At 37.9% G+C, this 22559-nt stretch overlaps 1 protein-coding gene across 3 annotated transcripts in view; it reads left to right on the forward strand.

Moving 5' to 3' along the window:
- FBN1 (fibrillin 1) overlaps window positions 1-22559 on the forward strand; it is a 139985-nt gene that overhangs the window by 34660 nt on the left and 82766 nt on the right. For all 3 annotated transcript variants that reach the window (XR_011904909.1, XR_011904908.1, XM_072346019.1), the window contains exons 7-9: window positions 12571-12768; window positions 16072-16197; window positions 19938-20063. Coding sequence is in view for 1 of the 3 variants with exons in the window: in XM_072346019.1 (XP_072202120.1) it covers window positions 12571-12768; window positions 16072-16197; window positions 19938-20063 (450 nt within the window). In the remaining 2 variants the exon portion in view is untranslated. The remainder of the gene's footprint in view (window positions 1-12570; window positions 12769-16071; window positions 16198-19937; window positions 20064-22559) is intronic.

Genomic DNA, 22559 nt, shown 5'->3' on the forward strand with positions numbered 1-22559 from the left:
TCTGATGCAAAGTCTTAGTGCAGTTCCAAGGATTCAGCTATCCCCAGAACACACTGGGGTTGGTATCCTGTTCTTGTTATGCTTCCTTTGAATTCAGTGTGACAGATGACAGACTAAGAAGGCTGGAGTTAGTTTTGAATCATTGTCAGTTGTTTAGAGTGTGGCTTCACAAGCCCTTACTGACATCTGCCAGTTTAGACTATTGTTAGTGCTATTGTTCTTAGTGTATGTTTGCTGAAGGAATTCTTGATATGATAGTTGTGCTTTTCTGTGTCTGAGATCATTCAAACAAATTGGATAAATGTATGTTTTGCATATCCACATGCATATCCACTTCTGTTCCTTGTTCATAATACTTGTGTAATCTTATAAAACATTATGTAATGACTCCTCACTGAAGAGTGCAGGTGAAATTTCTAGGCAACTGCTTATTGTATCCAAAGAAATGCCAGAAAGGTTCAAGATGGTTAATGTTACAGTGAGCATCAAAACAAGTAATTATTTGCCACTTATTGTAAGCTGTTGCCAAAACCCTTCAGGCAGTGACTTGCGTTTGTTCCACAAGTGAGTGGTAGTTTGAACTCAGATGGTAGAAGTCTTATATTGTTTGGGGAAATGAAGCTTGGATGAAACCTCTGGAGAAGTATGGAGGTGATTTAAACTGTAGTGAAGTCAGAGAAAGGGATACCCAGTGAGTTGGGTGGGCTTTGAATCAGACCTCAGAGTTGATGTGGACATTGGAATGGTCATTTTCAGCCAGGTTTTAAGAAGGTGCATGAGAATAATGAGAAAGCAGTTAGCTCTGTGCTGTAGTACAATGCATTAATGTCAGCTAGTAATTTTGGATAAAAGTTAGAAGTGGTCACATTTATAAGCCAGAAATACTAACAAGCTCTAACAAAGAAGGCTGCTAACTCTGGTTCTAAGGTACAGAAATACTGTTACTTGTAATAGTATTCATTTAACAGCAATTTGGGGTTTCAAGATGATGAATAAGAGATACTCTGACGGAGCAGGCAAAACACATACTATCTCCTTCCGTTTTATGATATAGCATTCCTTTTCTTTTGGGCTTATATGCTGCATACACAATCTGTCTTTCATATTCTCATTTCTAAAATGTTTCTTGAATACAGATATGTTAGTATGCATTGGTTAGTGAATTGAAAAGTATGTATATATGTCTCCTCCAATAGCTACTTTGAAATCCAAAGGGCCTTATCACACACTTCAGTTGGATTCATGTTATAATTTGAACAAATTTGAGCACATGGGTGAGAGTTTTGGGCCATCCTTTTCCCATGAGATGATGTCCTGTGCAGATGGAGTGCTCAGCGTGTCAGTGACTTTCTGCACCTCATTCAAAGCGGGGGGGTAGCCTGATGCTCACAAGAAAAATAAGATCAATTTTATGAGCAGGGCTTTTAATCAGCTATTTTAAATGTGCTGATTCCATTTCCAATTCCTAATTAAATGAGGGAAGGAAGGAGATCAGCATGCTGCCAGGTCAGAGTTCCATCCAGTGGTTATCTCAATTCAAACATGTGGGCTAAATTGCATTATCTTTCTAATTTAGGCTTATAGTATATTCACACACTAATGAAATGTTTGTGTGTAAGGGCAGTTTAACCACTGCAAGTGTATTCTATTTTGTAATACGACACTATTTGATGCTTTAAAAACATTTTTCTAATTTGAATTTTATTTATCACAAGCATAGTTGAAGCCTGAAGCTTAATTACTGAAACAGATATTTCCTTACATGAATGATGTAGATAGAATACGCTATTTCTGGAACAATCTCACCTTTTGGATATAGTGCTCAAAACCTCTGATGAACAGGAGGAAGTGTATTAAATTGTGAGCTTTCTACTGTTTTATAGGAATTTTTTAAAGCCACCTGAAAGTTTTCCCACAGTGCTGGTTTACAACCAGCTGAAACTTTAGACACCACTAAAAACAGACGCAGTCTGTTGTTCCATTAGCATCGCTTAGAGGGATGCGTGTGTGTATCTGTGACCACCTCGATTCTTAAAGGTACCCATCTATTAAAAAAGAAAATATTTCCTATATTTTGAAGTACAAGTTTAAATTGGCACTGTAATTGCTAAGCCTTGCAGTTTAGATAGGTGCCAGAGCTCCCACTGAGGAACTTTGAACTGCTTTATACTGTTTTCTGTACACTTAGCCATTTCAACTCTTAACTCCCATCAGTAGATAGGAGCTTTGGGTTTTTCTTCCCTCTTCTTTTTGCTGCCTTGGCTTGTTGTGTTTTCATCACACTTGTCCCCTAAAAGCTTTATGCACTGGCTTTCCCCTTCCTACAGGCAGTGTACATCATTTCCTGAGATTGCTGTCTCTTGTCTGATCTAGGAGTCACTCACTGTATTTGCAACGGAGCACAATGTACAGTTGCTAATAGAAAACTGATTAATGCTGTAGGTTTACTGGAAAACTGATTAATTGTGTATTTACTATAGGATTTTTAAGTTCATTTATGAACCAGTCTGTGCTTACATAGAAATGCCTACAGTAGAGCCCTAACTGAAATGTCTTGTGCTTCTGTGGCATCTTTCCTATAATTGTGAATGATGAGGTGTATGTCTAAAACTCCCTGACATTTCCCTTAGGACTTAGAAATGTCTCAATTCACTATTCTAATTCAGACATCACAATTACAACTGTAGCCTCGCAAATGCTTCTCTTTGTTTGTGTGGAAGAATCGTTTTTGGGTGATCACAGCAATGGGAAAGGCAGTGCAGGCAGAATTCATAGCAGATAAAAATTTAGTGCTGAAGATGCCATGAGAAAATTCTGTGGCCCTTCTTCAACTTGTTTCAAACTTTGCTCTGCAGTTCTTATTCGGACACAGTTCATGCTGTGGTTACCTGAAGTTTGTCTGAGTTAGGACTAGACAAGTACATCTTTGTTGTGAGATTCTGTAGCCTCATGTCATCTCTGCTTAAGAACAACATTAAGTATCCTTATGTTTTGTCCCTGCTAACTCAAATCTATTTTTAAGTTATTTCGATTTTGTGTGTGTGTGTGTGTGTGTGTGCCAGTTTTCTTTCTCCCTGATTATAGGAGAAATGTCATAAATCACTCTAAATACTGATTAACAAGTCAGTCTCTAATGGTAAATACACAGCCTTGTCCATTGGAAAATACTCTTACTCCCCCCCATGTATTTTTTTCCTCTCACTTCAGAAATAGGAATCCCACGTGAGGGGGCATTGTTCCTGTGTAGCAGCCCATTCCATTCAAGTGAATATCATCTGTCCTATGATTTTTAAAGTTTTTAGATTGCTTTTACACATGTGTGTCCAGTACAGATATATTTCTGTATAAAAAATAGTTCATAGCATCTATTGAGTTGGAAAATTAATTAGACGACCTAATTGATTGTGCATGAGTTGTTCTGTGGAATGTGTTCTGCTGCTGTTGCACTTGCCCAGTACAGAAAATCTCAGGAGCTAATTCTTTTGGTCATTTATTACAAACAGACAATTAATTGAATTTAAAAAAGACTTGAAGATTCAAAACACAAAAAACGTTATGCAAAAAATCTTTTCTCCTTTTATTGCAATAATGCCAAGAAGACTGAATTCGTCTTGAAGCTCCCTTTATCATTCACAGAATGCACAAGTCTGTGTCCTGAAGGCTGTGTAGTCTGAAGAGGAAAAAACCTTACAGCGTCCAGAAGTATTGGCAGCCCTATGTTACATACAGAGAGATTAAGTCACTTGTGTAAGGGTATACAGGGAGTCTGTAGCGGAGTCTGAAACTGAACCCAGGTCATCTCAGTCCCAGCCAAGTGTCTCAACCACAAGACTATCCCTCCTCTTCAGTATGTCAGTGTAGAAAGTAGGCCAAAAAGTAGTTTCCATCCTTTTATACACAGCGTTTTGTAAGGCTGTGAAGTATTATGTAGTCGACAGGCATCTGGATCAACAGCAGTTTCTGCAGATCTTTTTATCTGTAAACAGAAGCAAAGCCTGTTGGTGCTTTGTGCATTTCATATAAATTATTATCTGTAAATTTCATAGTTAAATCTGTACATAGCATACTTAATTACAAAGCATTTTGATGTTTTTTAAGAATGGAAAATTTATGGAAAGTGTATTTAAAGGAACTCTGTGTTCTGCAGCGCTCTTAATTTTCATGTGTTTTAGGTTCTGCTCCTGTTTGTTATCTGATTAGTCAACAGTGCTGTACCAGCCTATGTGGTTTAATGTGGTTTTACAATGTAAACAGAAAAAGGGAGGCTCAAATGGCATAACAGGCTAATTCACCCGTGTTGCTTGAAGTACAGCGGGGTTGAAACTTCATGATTCTTGAGGTTCCTTCCAACCCAGGTCATTCTGTGATTCTGTGTGATCTGTGAAATGAAAGTGCGAGTATGTGAGGAGGAAACACCATGGGGGTATCCATCATTTTCATTCAACTAGGATGTCTTGTTTTTGTATGAAGTCAGCATTACTCTGTTGAAGTACACAAAGGCCAGAGCTGTTTGTTCTCTGCTGTGCCATAGTTGGCTATTCACCGACATCTGTTTCATTTGCTGAGCTCCTGATTCTTTTCTCCCATATTCCCCAAATAGAAGTAACTTACCTGGTTCTTGCTGACATATATTCTGGAGCACTGTTGTTAGGAACTCTGTTAATTGAAACCATTGATTCCAGGTGTTCTGTGCAATTACACTGATAAATTTCAGTGATTGTCCTGACCATAAGTAAATAATCACTCGCACTTATGCAGAGTGGAAATAAGGGAAACCTTGCATCTCAGCCCAGAATCTCCAAAATAAGTTATAAGAAATCATTTGAAACTGTGCAAGGATTGATGTGATAAACTGTTTGGTGCAAACTTTATATCCAGGAGCCTGATGCTATTCCCCATGAGAGTATAATGAAATAAATACAGTTGCTGTGTGTCACTTTCAGTTGAGCTGGAATGGGCTCGCTTTTGGAAAGCAGTCTCTGATGCAGAGTGGATCTCTCCCTTACCTTCATGTTTCCTACTTCTGGCAATGACTATTAATTGCATGAAATAATTGCGGATTTACGGTATGTGATCTATAACATTTCAACAGAGATACCATCAAACTTACACAGAGTTAACCAGTGCATGCCATTGTTGTGTTTATTTTTGGATCATGGTATTAGTGCAGATCTTGTGTACGTGGTTATGCAGTGCTGATCATGATTGCATTGGTGTAAACACAAAGTGATGCCACAGTTTCATTGAGGAAGGGTCTTCCAGAAGAAGAGTGAGGTGGTATTTCAAGTTGATGCATTTCACCATAGAGTTAGAGATGAGACATTACTGCCTGAAGTAATTTTTTTTACATAGTTCTGGAAAAGAGGGAGCTTTCTTAAGGCAAGCCTTAAGAGCCTGGCAGCTGTTAGGAAGAAGTAAGAAGAAACTGTTGATTGCTCTAATTACCTTGTTAAAGAGCTGCCAAGACCTTGGAAGTTCTGCATTGTGTTAGGACCACAAACATTAGCCTGTGTGTCATTATGATAATATATACTTACCAACACCCCAAACACCATAATTACATTCACTGCCTTCCCTTTAAGTTATACACGCTGAAAGAGAGTCAACTTCTTGCCATTCCTGCTGTATGTTTACTCTTTGTGTTTCACTTAGCTTGAATGGTGAAATTGGCTCTCCTCGTCTTCTCACCTCCCTTTTTTATTTATAACCTATTTTCAGTTCTGGGCTGAGTTTGAGTCCAATGTTCTGCAATTGTGTTTTGTTTCATGACACTGCAGAGAAACATTTTTATATTGTTCCCCCCCTTCCACTCCCCCACAGTTATATCTAGTGCATTTGTACCACTCCTTTTAAAATGTGTGCAGTATGCCTTTAAATCCCGTGTGTTGCATTGTCTGAAAGCGTTTTCCCTTCCTTTGGATGTCGGTCTATTTAATATACTGTAACTCATTAGGGTCTATTTTTCTTACACAGTTTGCACTACTTTTGGATGGTCTCAGCTATTTTATAGTCAGTGTCTTCTGGAGCCAAGGAGAAAAAATTCAGAGCCTGTCTACTAGCTTTGTCCTTACCTTGCTACTTAATAGTTAATGCTTTGTGGTATGTTAAGGCTGTTTCTATAACGTGGCACTTCTTAAAACTCTACTTTTTAAAAAGTAGTAATAAACTTCAGCCAACTTAGTCTTTTAAGCAAAACTTCCAGAGTTCTTCAATTGAGTGTATTCTCCTGAACGGTCACCCAGTCTTCACAACAAATGTGTCACCAATGTTAGTTACTTTTTCTGCTAAAAGAGAGTTGTTTCTTTTTAGTCTGTGAAAGAAACTGGAAGAATTAAAATCTGTAAAGAAGTGTTCTTTTGTACCTCACATAGCAAAGTAGAATGGGTTAGAGTTTGTCAGGTAACTGTTTATTCAGAAATAAGAAGTTGTTCTGCATTTAGCTGCATTGCTTACTGTTTTCTTCATCATGGAAAAGGATAAAATGTGGTAACAATTTTCTGTATTTGGACTGCAGCCGTACATAATTGGGAACAACAGAGCTACAGCCTTGATTTTGGTGAAATGCTTAGTCTGCGTGTTGGATTAAAATGTGTGCAACAAATCACTCCAATTCCCTAATAATTTTTTGAACATTATTTTTTTATTTTATTACAGTAATGTTATTACTTTTCAGTTACAGACTTCAAGAACTGGGTCAAGAATAAAATTGGCTTGAAAGCAGTTGTATATTTGTTCTTGAAAATGGATTGCCAAAATACTTTTTTAAGTGGCCAGCCTGAATTGTTCTGTACACCCACTGCAACTGATAATGTTAGTCTTGTGCGGTTAGTAAGCAGTTATTTAAAAGCCCTGTTCTTTAACCAGTATCCTAGGAAGACTAGATAATATTTGGTAGATAGAACTGTTAAGCTGATCGTCTGTGCAAAAAGGGATTTGTGAAGAAGCTTACAGAATGGAAAATAAATTTAGGCTGAAGTGTGCCAGCAATTCAGTACATGAGAACAATTTGCAAGAAGCAGAGGTGAGGAAGACATGTAGAAATGGGGTCATCAGGTTCGTGAATTAGGGGATGATATTCCTAGGTCTGGGATACGAAAAGCAGGAACTGATTTTGTGGTTGACTAATACAGAACAAAAAATTATTATACCAGTGGAAGTTATTTATTGCAAGTGTTGGATATGCCTTTATGGGTATTTTTTCTCTTGTTAAGTTAATGAGAGACAACTTGGAGCAGTGATCTGTCCACAGCACAGCTGTGGTTTTTTGAGCCATTTCTACTGCTGGATTCATACCTCTGCCATACAGCACTGACTGGGTGCACTAGCTCCCAGTTCCAGTGATATCCTAGCAGTAAACAGTGTTAAATCTCAACAATTTGAGCTCTGTGCTGGACTGTGCAGTGATGCAAATGAGAGGGGGTCTTGTAAATATGTGAAGCTACTTCTGGCACTGGAAAGCAGCAGGCAGAAGTGACATGGTAATGTTTTCTTCACAGCTAAATCCACCAGACCTCATTGGTAAGAAGTTTGGGACATTGTAGGACGTAAGGTTTAAAATATTTACAAAGTTTTGTTTTCTTTTCTTCTGAACACCCTCTAATATCTTTGCCATGTACTTTCCAGCGATGACACATTGAGATCTGACTAGGATGAGTAATGGTGTCTGGCTTGGGGGAGGAGGGGACAGGAGAGAGCTTAACAGTGAGTAATTATTTGAGGAAATGGCCCGTGTGGAAATAAATGTTGGGATTGGATGCATTTATCAACTGGCTTTTCAGTGTCACCTGCAAGTGGAGACTTACTGGGTCTGACTTTTAAATAGCTGGAAGTTGGTGCATTGAGCAGACATGGGGCAATTTCACTGTGGATGTCTCTTGATTCAGCCTGTGGGGTGAGATGTGTGATCTTCCTCTACCAAGAAAGATGGAGGCAAATAGTTGTTATTCTTTGGGTTCCTGACCATGATCATTCACTTTTCTGCTCAGTGCTTGAAAGCCACAAAGTCCTGTGTAAATGTAAAAGGTGATTTCTTGATAACCTAAAAACAACTGAAAGGAAGCACTTTATAAGTGAAAATGGAGTATAAGTACATCAGCCTTTCCCATTCCTCTGGCAAAGTGTCACGCTACTTCACATTAGCTTCATGGGAAATGTACATCTGTAAAACATTTTGTCTGTTTCCTTTGTCCTTATCAGGAGATGTTTTCATGACTGAAGGTACCTAAAATGACTTCAATAGACATTTTGAAATTCAGCCTGAAACATTCAGCCTTTAAAACTCAGTGTGCTATGGTGGTGCTTGCTGCTGCAGTCAGCTTGGTCATGTTGTCTTACTGTGTCAATTCTGAGCCTTCCTGTAATTCTTGGAATTTTATTGAAAAAAATCTCGTTTTGAGCACAGCTTCCTGATACGTGGTGTGGTGTTTATTTCCATCATCTTTAAATGCATTGCTCCTTTTCTGAAGAGAGTCAGATGACTGAAGTATAGTGAAAGCTGTATTGTTTTGTTATCATTGTGGTTGTTTGTGTACCAAAGGGGAAGAGCTGTGTGGTTTCCAATCCAGGCAAGAAACATGACTTTCTCACAGAACTAAGATTTAAGTTTCTCATCATATCTATGCAGCTATTATGTACCCATTTGTTTCAGATGTTATGTCAGATTACTAGATCTGCATTTATTCCATTCCTAGCTTTTAAGCTTGGGAAAAATGGCAGGCGTTTTGTTTGTGCAAGAATAGCCAGGTCAACTCAGAATCTCTGAAGAAGATAAGCTTGATAATGTGTGCAGGCTTTCCTTCTCTTTCATGAACTTTTGCTGTAATTCAGTTGACCAGCCAATGCACATTTATGGAAACTCCTTTGGAAATCTTGTCATCTGCTTTTCTATTCCTAATCTGTATTTTCTAATCTGGAATTTGTGCTTCTCTCTTATACATCAAGAATGCCATTCAAAAACTGAATCACTTGTAAAATATATATATGCATATATGTATGTATATATGCATTTAATTAGAAATGGACATTTATTATGATTAAGAAAAAAAAAAAAAGTAGAAAATTCTCTCTTAAATAGCTGAAGACTTTCCCTCCAGTTGTGTTTTTCCTTTCGCCTTAATTTGCTTTTCCTTTAGAAAAGTTTGTTTGATGATCTGGTGGGCAGTTGCTTTTGTCCAGCCTTAATTCACAAGTTTCACTTCTTCATTTTCTCTTTTTTCTTCTGTGCCACACAGCACCGTGCAGGTTATATTGCAAACTATAACCTCTCTCTGTCTTGTTTCCCAATAGACTGTATCAAAACCTTACTTATAGACTATTCATTTGGTTAGACTGAGTGATTTAGTTTCATTTGCTATTAAAATAGGAGGATAATTTCCCAAATGTTATACTTGAACATAGAAGCACAAATTTGTACAGTGAGATCCCTGACTCCAGAGACACCTGAAACTGTACTTACCTATTAAGTTGTGTACTGTGTTAAAAGGATGCTGCTTCTTGAAACTTAGGCTGGCAACCTTGTGAACATTGTTGTGTGGCTGTGTGAGATCAAGTTCCTAATGAGCATTTTCAGGTACAGTTAGCTCCAGTGCTCTTCTCCCTCTGCAGACGGAACAGAGGCATGGACTGTCGAGTGGATTAGGCTTGGATTACATTGTTACAAGCAGGTTACCTGTGGGCCATTCTGAGCAGGCTATGCAGAGTCAACCTTGTGTTCCTGCGCAGTAGCTCAGTCTCACTTCCAATCATCTGCTCCCAAAATATCAGAAACAAAATCAGTACTGACTGGAAAAGTAAAGTCTAATAAAGATGAGATCTAAAGCACTTTGTTTGACTTAGAACCCCTTCTTACATTTTCTTATTCTTTGCATGGCAATAGAATATTATTTTTGTTCCTTTTTTTCCCTGTATGGCATAAAGGGAAAGTTGTCCATTTCCATTGCTGAGAGTAGTTTCAGTTGCACAGCAGACTCAGCTGGATTCTGGGGTTCATGCAGAGTTTACCCATAATCCTGATTATGGTAAGATGATTGCTGGCTTACTAGCATCTCATCCTGTGATTTTTCCACTTATCCAGTTCCAGTTTATTTTAACAGGGCTGGAGGAGTCTGTCAACCTCATCAACAGCTGATTATAAGTTTGTAATAGGCTGTAAATTTGAACCATCAAGTACTCTGTATAGGAGGTTTATGTGGAATGAATTTCGAAGACTGATCAGAGTTTCATCCAGCATCCTTGCACTGGCATAATTGTTTAATATGGGTTCTGCTTGTTCAAAATCGTATTTATACATTATTTTTTGCGTGAAATAGGATATTGTTCCTGAAAACAAACAACAGCATAAACTGAGTCTTGTACTATCCTGGTGTTTCAATCTCATTGGTGCTGTCCAGCTTAAACTGGAACAGTTATTGGTATTTATTGCTGTGCTTAGTTGTGATCAAAGTCTGACGAAGTTACATATTTCAGCAACCTCTCTGATGGTTTTAGGAACATAAAGTATTTTTTGTGAGGATAACAAAAATTGTCTGCTGGTTATGGCTAAAACAGGAACAAGGAGTAGGTCAGAATGCAGCTTGATTCTTTCCCTTGGACTTAACAAACTGGATTCTCACATGATGTACACTACCCTCACTCCATTGCCCTCTTGCTCTTTCTGACATAGCTGAACTTAAAGTGCTATTAGAGTTTCAGCTGTCTTCTCAGTTGTCCGAGCTTCCCTTGTAGAAATAGCTAAGAAATATGTGAAGAGGCAGATAAAATTGTTAGACAACCATGACTGTTGCCATAGTGAAGGTTACTTGCACATGCTGAAGTTTGTGTTAGAAATATCATCAAACATTGGAATTTAGGATTTTAAGTTCATATCCCATGTCAGTGCTTTGTAGCACTGGCTATATAAGTTTTACAGTGTCTTCTAAAATAAGCATAATTCATAACTTAAAAAAAAAAAAATTAAGGGAGATGATGTAGCTCAAGGAAACTTCTTTACTTGTTTTACTATTGCCTTCTCATTCTGTCACCGTTCTGGAATATCATTTCCTTTTTGTATGGCTTATTCTTGTACTATGTTAGAAAATCTCAAACCTGATATAGAGAATGCTTTAATTTTAGAGCTCTTCTGATTAAACCTCTCCATAAAAATACTGGACTTCAGGTGAGGCCTGGCAGAGCTTGCACTGCGGCTTCCTTTCCCCACACCATCATGGCAGTTGCTCTTCCCACAAGCAGCCCAGCATATCCTCCCTTTTTTTTTTTTTTCCCTGTTGCTCTCTTTTTTTATGTATTTTAATTAAAAAAATAATAATAATTGAACTAAGCTGCTACTATTTGTACATTAACTAGATTATATATTTAATGATGGCTGATCCAAAAGTAATGCCTCCTACTTTAATTTGTTGGCCTACAATATCAATGTCAGTGGCATATAGGACAACTGTAAGCCATTTTACTTATTATGTCAAAGAGTGGCTTGGTTAGTCAACAGAATTATGGTATGTCCTTGGAATAGAATAAAGGTTCATGAAATGGTTGGTTTCAAGGTGTCCCTGGTTTGGGAAGCTATCCTGGAGTTCTTGTCTAGCAAGAGAACTGTTGGCAGAAGGGAAAGACGTCCAGTCTTTAACACTTTATACCAATGGTTTAATGGAAACATGTTACTGTTAACAAAGTTTGGAAGTGGCATGAAAATTGAAGGAATTCATGATGTCATCACTACAGGGCGGTGTGAATTGCTTAGTGAACTTGGCTTAGGCAGCTGGTAACTATTTCAGTACAGACGAACATCAGGTTTATAATTTGCTGGCTGTGCTCACAGGATGCTGGATTCTGTCCGGGTGCTGTGTAACAGAATAACATTTTAGGGTCACTCACAAAGAATGAGCTGTAGTGTGCACCCCGGATGTGCAGGAGACGGCAGTAGTTGGCAGTACCACTATTTGGTTGTTGCCCTTGGAGAATGGAACAAAATAAAGTCTACTAGTGTTTTATTAACATCTTAGTTTAATTCTTTCTGTTGGATAAGTGGCCTGTCCTACCATAAACAAATCAAAGCAGATGTGTTCCACATGCCCTCCTTCCAGCTGTAGGCAAAGCTTACCCACATATCTGGTACAGCGTATGCTTGAATAACAGTGAAAACTGCCCTCAAAAAACTTTCTGCAATCTGTATTTGCATCCCTTGAGACTCATTTGAGAATAACTTGTGGGAATAAACTCATCCCAACCTTTTTATCTGTATTATTTTAATGAATGTTCTGAATGTTTAAAATGAGCTAGTGTAAAGGCTGTCCAGATAGTGTTACTAGGCATTAAACCAAGCTGCAAAGGAGTTGTGGAGAATCTTAAATATATAATTCCATTGGTAAAATAGTCACAGTGTATTGGTAGAGCTGCTTATTTTCCATGGATTTGAATGAGAAGTAAATCTGAGAAAAACCTTTAGCAGAGCACTGCTAAGTAAAAATGCTGGGGTAGTCAGAAATTTATGTGCAAAAGAATTGCCTGAATCTTGTTGCTTTGCTTCATTACAAATTTTTATTGTGGTGCTCATTACGTTTCCTGTCTTTGAAACAGATTACAGGACTGGCCCTTGCTTCACGTTGGTAACGAACCAGATGTGCCAGGGACAGCTCAGTGGAATAGTCTGCACAAAAACCCTTTGCTGTGCGACGGTTGGGAGAGCATGGGGCCACCCCTGTGAAATGTGTCCTGCCCAGCCGCATCCCTGTCGGCGAGGCTTCATTCCAAACATTCGAACTGGGGCCTGTCAAGGTAAGTTAACAGCAAAACTTCCCCAAAAGCTGCTGAAATTGTTACTGGATTAATCTTAATTGAGTTACACTGCTGTGAATAACCTGTCCTAAGCCATTCTTGGCTATATGTGTGAAGTATGGAAAAACATTGTCAAATGCATTACTTCATGATTCAGTGAGTGCCTGATGTTCAAGTGAGTACATTAGTAACTTAGGTCATGTGAGAGCAGCCAGCATCTTAATGAATTTCTCACTGCCAGCAGCCTTTTCCCTTGGTTCTGTGACGGTGTTTTTCAGAGTTTACCACTCAGACATTCCATGGAGGAATGTATTCTGTTTCAGAAATCACTCAAAACATGCATCAATCCGTGGCAATACTGTTCTATTTAACTGGTGGGGGGGATTTTTATTTTTATTTTTTTTAGCTAAAATTTGTTGGTTTTGGATTTGTCTTGGGTATCTTACCTCTCAAGCTGCACTGCTTCAGCTTGGAGAAAAGCGTGTGCTGTGCTGTTTAAAATGCCTTATTTTACTTATTATATATTTTATACAATTTTGGAAATGCATTTGCATTTGTTTCAAATCGTAAAATCCACCCAGATGTTGCTTACTTCTTTCTGAGCATGCCTTACCACAGAAAGTCCTTACACTGCTTTTGGCTTTTATTCTAATACTTCCAGCTGTATAAATTCTTTTATTGTCTGGATGTCTGGCAGGAAACAGGAGAAAGTTAACAGGGGCAGCTATGTATTAAACTGATGTGGATTATAAATTCCCAGGACCATATCTTTGGGACTAGTTTATTTCGATCTGTATAGCATTTTCTAATAAGTTGCAGTATTTTTTAAAACAGAGGAGATAAAGATTATAAATCTACTAATAATTTGATTTAATCGTGAAATTCCTGTGAAAGGACTTCAAGGCATTCCATTGTATCAAAAAATGTAGATATCTGTCACAGGCCAAGTCCTGGTTGGTGCATGCAGATAGACAAGATGAACTTCAAGATGGGCATGTTTGTGTCTGCCACGTAACTTGCACATATTTTGACCTCAGCCATTCTGTTCCCCCCCCCCCCACTGTTAAAGGTCAGAACTAAATTGTGTAGAAATCTGTAAATTGGTGTTTTGAGATCTTATGTGCATAAATAAATGGCCACACCTCTGACCTCATGCCACACCTAGTTGTATCCCACTTATTTGTGTCATGGAAAAGGTGCAGTGACCTTTCCTCTGATTTTTGTGCAGTTCAGAATAAGGCTATTTCTGCTTGCTACATGTTTCTTCGCATTCAGATACATTTATGCTAATTCATACGCAGTGCCAACACAATTTTGGCCCTGTGTGTTTGACCTGTACTTTCCAGTTTTCTCTTGTAATGTGTTCATAATTTCAACAGATCTGCTATAGAACTACATATCAGCTTTATTTTCCATGCAATTGTACTAAATCCAGTCCCTTTGAAATCAGATAACATCCATTCAGACTGAAGACATTTCAGGCTTTCACATCTATATTCAATCTAACTGAAGAAAAGCAGATTAAATAAAATCTCTGAGTAGAAAAGAAACCATTATTAATGCATGGAGAAATCAGAAGAAATAAAATGGAAGGGAGGACAAGTTTGTTATAAAAAGTAAATAGAGCATCACTGCCCAAAGTTTGACTTTGTCTGTCTGGCTGCAAGTTAAATTAATATTACAGCTGAGATTTTTTTAAAGATACAAACTACAAAAATGAAAGCCAAAAGGTGGGATTTTGAAACAGACTTCATGACTCAGGAGCATGAGTTCTACTTTTTTCATTTAAATTCAATACAGTGCCATGAAGTCTGGCCTGACGGCTGTTATTAAAGCACAGCCTATTGCTTTAGCTTGAGTCCCTGCAGCAGTGCGGCTGTTGGTGGGTGCTAAAGCTGTGCTGATTGTCTGTGCTTCCCAGCACAGCAGGTACTGCACGCATGGCAGTGCTCTTGACTGCTGTCCTGCTTCCCGACCTGGTTCAGACAGCCCAGGGATCTTTACATAATGCTCTGCAATGTGGTACAGATATGCCCCTTGGCGCTTCTGAAACTTCCTACTTGTGGCTCCCAGGGAAATTGCTTCTTGGCCTTTTGTACAGACATAATACTTTGCTTTTCAGGCTGGAAGACACATTACAGCTGTCTCTCTGCGAATTATACAGGGAGATTTAAAGGCATCATCTCCTTCAGCTTCTCTCCTGTGTAGAAACTGACCCTAGTATGAAGCCCAAGAATTCAATAAATTGGATTTTGCCAGCAGTGGCTAGTAAACCCTGGGGAGATATGGAAAGCAAAGCCATTTGGGATGGAGACTGGTGAGTGCTCTGTTTGCTCCCAAAGGATTAGGGAGCAGCAGGCACAGGGCTGCCTTCAGGGATGTGAGCCAGACCTCCGCTGTCTCCTTCTGCAGTGTCACTCCTCCTTTAGTCTCTTTTCTGTGGCTATTCCTAAGCCATAGCAACACTTCATCAGCTTAGTGATGATACATATGTTGTGCTAAAGTAGCTGTCAGGCCAGAAACTTGAAAATATTTGTCTTGTGCTTCCTACCTACCCTGTGATATCTTCATTGTCATTTAGTTATCTTAAGTTAAAATTAAAAGCAAAGAGAGAGAAACAAAGGGAAAAGTTAGAAAGAAAAAAGGCAGTTATTAATGTCTACATAGATCATTAATAATGCCTTGTGATATATTAATTATGGCTGTGAAACTCCTTGAGTCAAATCCTAACCACAACTTGAAGTCATGATGCTGATCTTACTAGAGTGAAGAGTTAATCATTTCCATCAATAACAACTGTGCAATTCCCTGTATGAAGTGCTCATCATGCACATTACACACTGTTCCTTTGCTCAGCTGGGGCTCCTGAATGGCTAAGTGGCCAGCACACTTGGTTGTGTGCTATATGGAGCTGCCAAGATTTTCAAAGTGGCAAGTGATTTTGAATGCCCAGCTTCAGATTCATTAAAGGAACCTGGGCTTTAGCAGGCTGTCTTCTCTGCATCACCATTCCCCAGATGTTTTGCAAAAACAAAGCAATAACAGTTAGATGTTTAATGTCTGTAACAATAATAACCATATGATTTCTTGCAGAAGATATTTAGAGTACTGTACTTAATCATACTTTGCACAGAGTAATTACAAAATTAGTGTCTGTCTTCACAAGCAAGTATCATAATATTATGATGGTTGAATAATGGATTTAGGCGTATTTACTTTAATTTATATGTAGACAAATTATTATGGCTGTTCATGAGAAATGAATTAAAAGTGGGTGTTTTTTTTTCCTTTTTTATATGATAGATGTGGATGAATGCCAAGCTATCCCTGGGATCTGTCAAGGGGGAAATTGCATTAATACTGTTGGATCTTTTGAGTGCAAATGCCCAGCTGGACACAAGTTTAATGAAGTGACACAAAAATGTGATGGTAAGAACTTTCAGAACTTTCTTCCGAAGGAAGAGGAGGGAAGTCGTTTTGGGGCCAATTTTATTTACAAGTTTGTAACAAACTTTCCAGACTATTTTTCCTTGAATATGCAAATGAATTCTACACAACAAATATGGATAGTTGTGCTGTCTCCTTCTAAACCAGAGAATCTTATTTATTAGCCCTCCGACTTTTTCCAGCCTTTTATTCATGTAAAATTTTGCAGACTTAAAGATATATCTGAAACAAACATTAAAACTAAAAAATGTTTTTAACTGATATGTTTTTTAAGAAACATTTGAGACACCTGTCTGTGTGAGTATCTTTTAACCAAGAAGTGTATGTGAGCAGGAGATTCCACGCATCCCCACATACTCAGTTAAATTGAATTTGACATTAATGAGAGCTGGATACTGCTGAGTGTTGACTAAGTGTCAGAGTGCAGGACTAAGCTCTAAACTTATCCTTATAGTTGCAGATGTTTAAGAAGGACAAACATTATCTTTCCTTATCCCTAGTCCTCATTTGAAAGAGAAGTGTGTACTAGATATTATTGTGAAAATTTGGGTTGTATGATTATAGACTCTTGCAAATTTCTAAGTGTGATTTGTTACTACTTTTTCCTCTCTATAATATAATAATCAGGCATAGATTCTGCAATCTTGACTGTCCCCAGAGATTTTTCCATTGCTTGACAAGCATTTAGCATCTTGCAGATTAAAACCTTCAATAGCTGAAATAATGAACCACCACCACCACCAGGAATTTAAGTAGATCGTGAAAGTGAGGTGTGCATCCACCACCTTTTCTTGCATCAGGTGTTTTTGAGGAAGTACTAGAAAAAAATTTAGTCAGTTTGGAAGAATTATGACAGTCTTTCAAAAGAAAAAATCCTAATTTCAAGGAAAACATTATTGTTTAATTACAGGTTAGGAAAAGCAGTTTCAGAAGAGTTCATTCATAGCATGGTTTTCTTACTGACTGCCAATGGTTTTGGCAGAAAGTAGGCCAACTCCGGGGCAGAACAACATTGCAAATGTTTCCTTCTGCAGATGAAGTACCAAGAACGTGGTGAACAGAAAAAACTGAACGTGAGCCTTGTTAAGTGTTAATACTTGGAAAACTGAGAACTGTAGGCTTGCATATGCTGCGCTGTATAAACATTGCTACAATAGTTTTGATTGCTAAATCATGTAGAAGAGTACCTTCAGAGCCTGCAGTTGGTAACAGTTAAGTGATAGTTGACTGAGTCCAAGAACTAGAACTAGGGTCTATCCTGCTGTACTAGCTGTACCATTTTATTTTGTGTCCCAGTTCACAAAAGATCATGATAGAAATCATCAGACACAAAGAGAGAGTAGAAGAAGATGGGAAAAAGAGATGTGCTGGATGAGGTTCTCTTTATTAGCAAAGCTGGTGGAAAATTAGATTTTAGGTGTTGAATTATTTCACTGCTTCATATCAGCATTCCTCTTCCAGTTGCATTAAAGCTGAGGTAAATATTATAATGTAATATAATAGATGATTTTTTTTTTTTGTGGTGATTGGTGGGAGTAATTTTTCCTAGAGTGACATTCATATTTTGAGTACATTGACTATACTTACCTTTAAAAAACTTGAATGCTTAATAATGACAATATAGCTTACATGAATGTCAACACTAATATAAACAGTGAAATACTGTTTGGGTTAGGCTCAACCCTAAAATAAAGAGTGGTGATTTTGCTTTTCAAAAGGTCAGACTATATAAACAGTGGCAAAACTGAGTTTAAGATAAACATTGGTGAATTTGAGTCAGAAGATGCTTGAATATGATCCATTTACAACTGCGTTTTTCTCTGTTAATTAAGGGCTCTATTCAGACCAAAATTCAATTTCCACATTTTTTGTCACTGAGACTTTCAGGACTCCTGCAGAGTATATTCCTGGAGCAGGAGGCAGAAGTCTCTTAGCAGTGCTCCCATGGCACTCAGACTCAAGGCTCTGGCAACACCCTTAAAGTAGCACTGAACAAAACGTCACACCCCTCTTGCACACCCAAGTGAGGAATGTGACCCACATCACGACAGCTAGCAAGATGCTGGGGAGGAATGTGTGCTCAGGGAGCCCAGAGCCCTGCACAGCTCAGGATGGGACTCTGAAGTTTAGCTGTCTATATGCCACTTCAGTCCCTCTACTCTTCTACAAAGGTGAGGGGCCACAGTGGTAGTAGAGTTCAATTCTTCACCAATGGAAAGAAGAATAGGTAACTTTTATATTACTGTCCTCACAGGAGAAGTAGAACAGAGATCCTCTCTACTTGCTTAAAAGCTCATTAATGGGCCTGTGGGACTTCGGGTGTTCCCCCATCTGTTGGGGCCAAATTCCAGTTTAGGCGTTACATTTAAATTCCTACAATCGTTTTTAATGACTACAGTATTATTCATTCCCTGCCTTGGTGCACTGGGTGGTGTTGCACTATTTCATCTCAAAAATTTTTGTGGTTGGTGAAATCATTATTATAGCCATGTGTCTATCTGTTTGTAGATCTCTGGAGAAGAGTTTGGATAGAATCCTCTGAAGCCATTGTTTATGGATGGATTCTTGGATTCTCCCTAACAGGAGAGATACTCAGTGATCATAGGTGGCTGTGACAGGCAGTTGTCACTGATTGCTCTATAAGTAACCTACCTTTATACCATGGAAAAAAAGTGAGCTTTTTTTTTAAGCTCAGCTGGACTCCAGCTTTTTCAAAGATGAGAGCACTGCTAAGTAGATACAGCTGCATTGTTAGGACAGGCACTGGAAACCAGGGGGAAAGTAACTACGCATCACAGGAGCAATTAGGACTAGCATAGGTTGTTTTTGGCAGGGCCTTATGCAACTCAAACTCTTAACTGAGGAAAAAAGTCCTTTACTTTCCCTCTGTTTATGTATGTAGCTATGATCAGATATTTAGTATATGGGTGAGAGTTTGTTAGTGATGGCACTCATGGTATGGACTTTTATTTTAAAATTTCTACCAAAATCTGGGTAGAATTATGGGTATGACTTCTGCTGTGCTTTCTGCGGTGGATATTCCAGTTTCTGTCTAGAAATTTGTTGGAACTTCAGAGCATTCACCTAGTGGAGAAATCCCCTAAGAGCCTTTTTGTTGCCAAAGAAACAAGTAAAATAAAAACAAAAACAGAAAAGGTAATTTTTGTTGCTTGCAGTCATCCTACTTTGATCTGTAATCCTGTTGAATTGCATAGCTGGTCAGTGCTTTATTGGGGATTTCCAAGAAAAGAAACCAAGTGCAGTAGGATGGATAGACAGTTCAGTAGGTGCTGTGCTTCCCTTCAAGTCAGCACTGAACCATTGGCTGTCTGGTGGCAGAAAATGCTGTGTTCCCAATCACTGTAGTCATTACAGGCCCCATGTAAATTTTCTTACTGTGCAGAATATGGGTTGAAGAGCTAATGGCTTACTTGCTTTTACTTTCTGCAGTTAGAGATTTTCATCCATCGTTATCAAGCAGCAAAACAAACATTCTTTCTTTTTGCAATGTACAAATATTTTCTTAGATTTTATTTTACTTGTGTTTAAGATATGTAATGGAAGATTCTGATCTTGGTTCAAGACTGATGACCCTGTCCTTAGTATATGAATTAATAAGGATCTCATGCTAGAAAGTTGGGTCATTAATAGTAATTATAAAACACTGATCTGCCTAATATAAGTAATAACACCCTGCTTCTCATTTATTTATTTTCTTGAAGATATTGATGAATGTAGCACCGTTCCTGGAATCTGTGATGGAGGCGAGTGCTCAAACACAGTCAGTAGTTACTTCTGCAAGTGTCCTCCAGGGTTTTATACAGCTCCTGATGGCTTAAAGTGCATAGGTGAGTAGTATACTGTAAATGATAAGTCAGAAGGTGTCATGCATTCATTAACATCAGAAATGGGTAGCAGTGTACAAGAAATGTATTTCAACTTGTCTTCTTTAAATCCTGTTATATAGAAGTCCTCCGTGTGTCTATCTCTGCATTCTGAAATAATTTTTCCATTTGCAAGATGTTTCCTCTTTCACTTTTTGCTGTAACCTTCTTTTGGTATTTCATTTTAGAATTTTTCTGTCATGCCATATTTTTTATCTTAAAGTAGGCAGAACTTAATCAACAGATCTACTTGATATTCATGCTGAGTCTATGTTATATTCAGTAGCCATTTAGAGAAGCAGATACACTTCAGAACAAAAATAGCTGACTCCAAGCAGCTTTTTTTTTCTTTTTCTTTTTCTTTTTTTCTTTCCCCTCATTCTAAAGTGCAGATATTTGTCACTAAAAGAAACAGTGTGATAAACTGGGTGTGGGGCACTTGGATCTGTTTTCATAATGGTGATGATGTGGCAGTGCTGTTCTTTCTGGCTTTCACTGTGGTACAGCAAAATCAGTCTTTCAAACATTATGCTAGCTATCAAAGGACGGTGTGAGTTAAATGATTGCCACTGCAGTGCCAAAGCCATGGAAGAGTGGTGTTAGTGCACTTACGCATTACTTCTGGGAATCACATAGCATGCTCTGCAGCAGGTCGAGTATCTTATAGTATCTTATCACTTTTTTTTTTTTTCTTTCTCTTAATTTAATGCAGTAATTACTTTTTTTTTTTTTTTTTTTTTTTTAACTACCAATGCTGAATTCTGAACAATCATTGTCATTATTTAGGAATCAAATGAAAGACTTCTTATTTCCTAAGTTTTAACTTATAGACCTTAAAGGCTCGTACACAGTGACAGCTCCAGAGTTCAAGAGAGCTTGCTGTGTTTAGTACCTTTAGTAGAAAATTGTTTGGGAATGAGTTGAAAAGAAATGATTTCTCAGAGAAAAGTACCAAGTGATAATAATTCTCTCAAGAGTTCCAGAAATAATTTGGGTTATGATTAATTTTCAAACATTCTATTCAAATGCATTCTATTGCCATTCTGTTTGTGCAGGTTAAGAGAAATGAAACGATCAAGAATAGCATTTTGGTAGATTAGATGCATACTGCTCATTTAAAATGCTGATGGAGCATTGCTTTTATTGCCCCAGATGAACAGCTCTCAAGTGACTGTGGATCACTGATTTCTACTTGCAGCTATTATGTACAAAGGATATTTATGTAGCTTTTTGAAGCAAAGAAATTCTATGGAGAAGCTCAGTTGCTATTTTCTTTCTACTTTTTAAACTCATATTTCAGTCAGGATTCCCCTGCATTACATTCCTGCACTTTTCCAGCCTTTTTTACCCACTGCATTCACAATCTGAAATAGTTTAACTAAAGAATTGAGGATTTAAATGATTACAGGCCTTGTTAAGTAATATGCCAGACCATGAGCCATCATTAAAATTTTGGCTTCATGTCCTAGGCAAAACGTGCTAAATGGGAAGCACTATTAATTATCTACAGATATTTTGGAGTAATGTCTAAAAGGCACATCACATACTTGCCATATTAACAGGGATAGAGCTTGAGTCTGTATTAGAGCTGGGCAAAACATGTACTCTTGATTCAATTACAACATGTCTATCTTAAGTGAAAAGTGTGAGCTGAACGTGTCTATTCTGTTAGAGACAAGGAAGTGCTTCTGAGAAATATATCCCTTATGGGACTCAAGTGGAGCCAAGTATCCAAAGGGGGAACTGAAAGTTCCATTGTTCCAAACCTTAGAGATTAGAATAGGCAAAGCAAAGATGCTATCTCCTAGAGCTGGAGAGCAGCAACAAAAGTAGGACACCTTGACCAAATACATGGAGAACACTATGAAGAAAGATCTCAGTAAGATCTCAGTCTTACTTTTAGATGGATGTATTTAGAAAGAAAAAAAGCAAGCTTATTTCTTCTTGAAAGCCATATCCGTGGGACTTTTTTGTCTTTTTAAAGTACAGTGCTTTTTCAGTCAAAAATATTAAGATTTTAAAAGCTGAAAATGATTTTATGTTTCTGAAACAGAAGAGAAGTTGTTTCCAGCTCTTATTGACCTTTTTGTGTCTTTTCCTTTCTGCAACAGAAAATGAAAACGGAAAAAAAAGTAGTAATAAGAAAATCACTAATTAGGAATATGAAAAGATTTGCTGTTTTTCCTCTCAAGTTTACCGTATTTTTCTGAAAATGATCTGGTTTTGGGATGAGCTTTTACATCTGTGGGTAGTAAAAGATATTTGTTCTTTGTTTATTTTGTTTTTGCTTGCACAGAACCCATCTGATCCTTTTCTTCTGCCCATGAGTGCTTTCAGTTGTTTCTAAAGTTCATATTGGCCAAAACTGAGAAGGACAGATTACAGGAGATGATGATAGTGTTGCTTAGATACTTCATTCCTTACCGTGTACCCCACCATCACACTAAGCATTTGAATACA

Source organism: Excalfactoria chinensis, chromosome 10 (assembly GCF_039878825.1).
Source record: "Excalfactoria chinensis isolate bCotChi1 chromosome 10, bCotChi1.hap2, whole genome shotgun sequence".
In the NCBI taxonomy this organism is placed as follows: Eukaryota; Metazoa; Chordata; class Aves; order Galliformes; family Phasianidae; genus Excalfactoria; species Excalfactoria chinensis.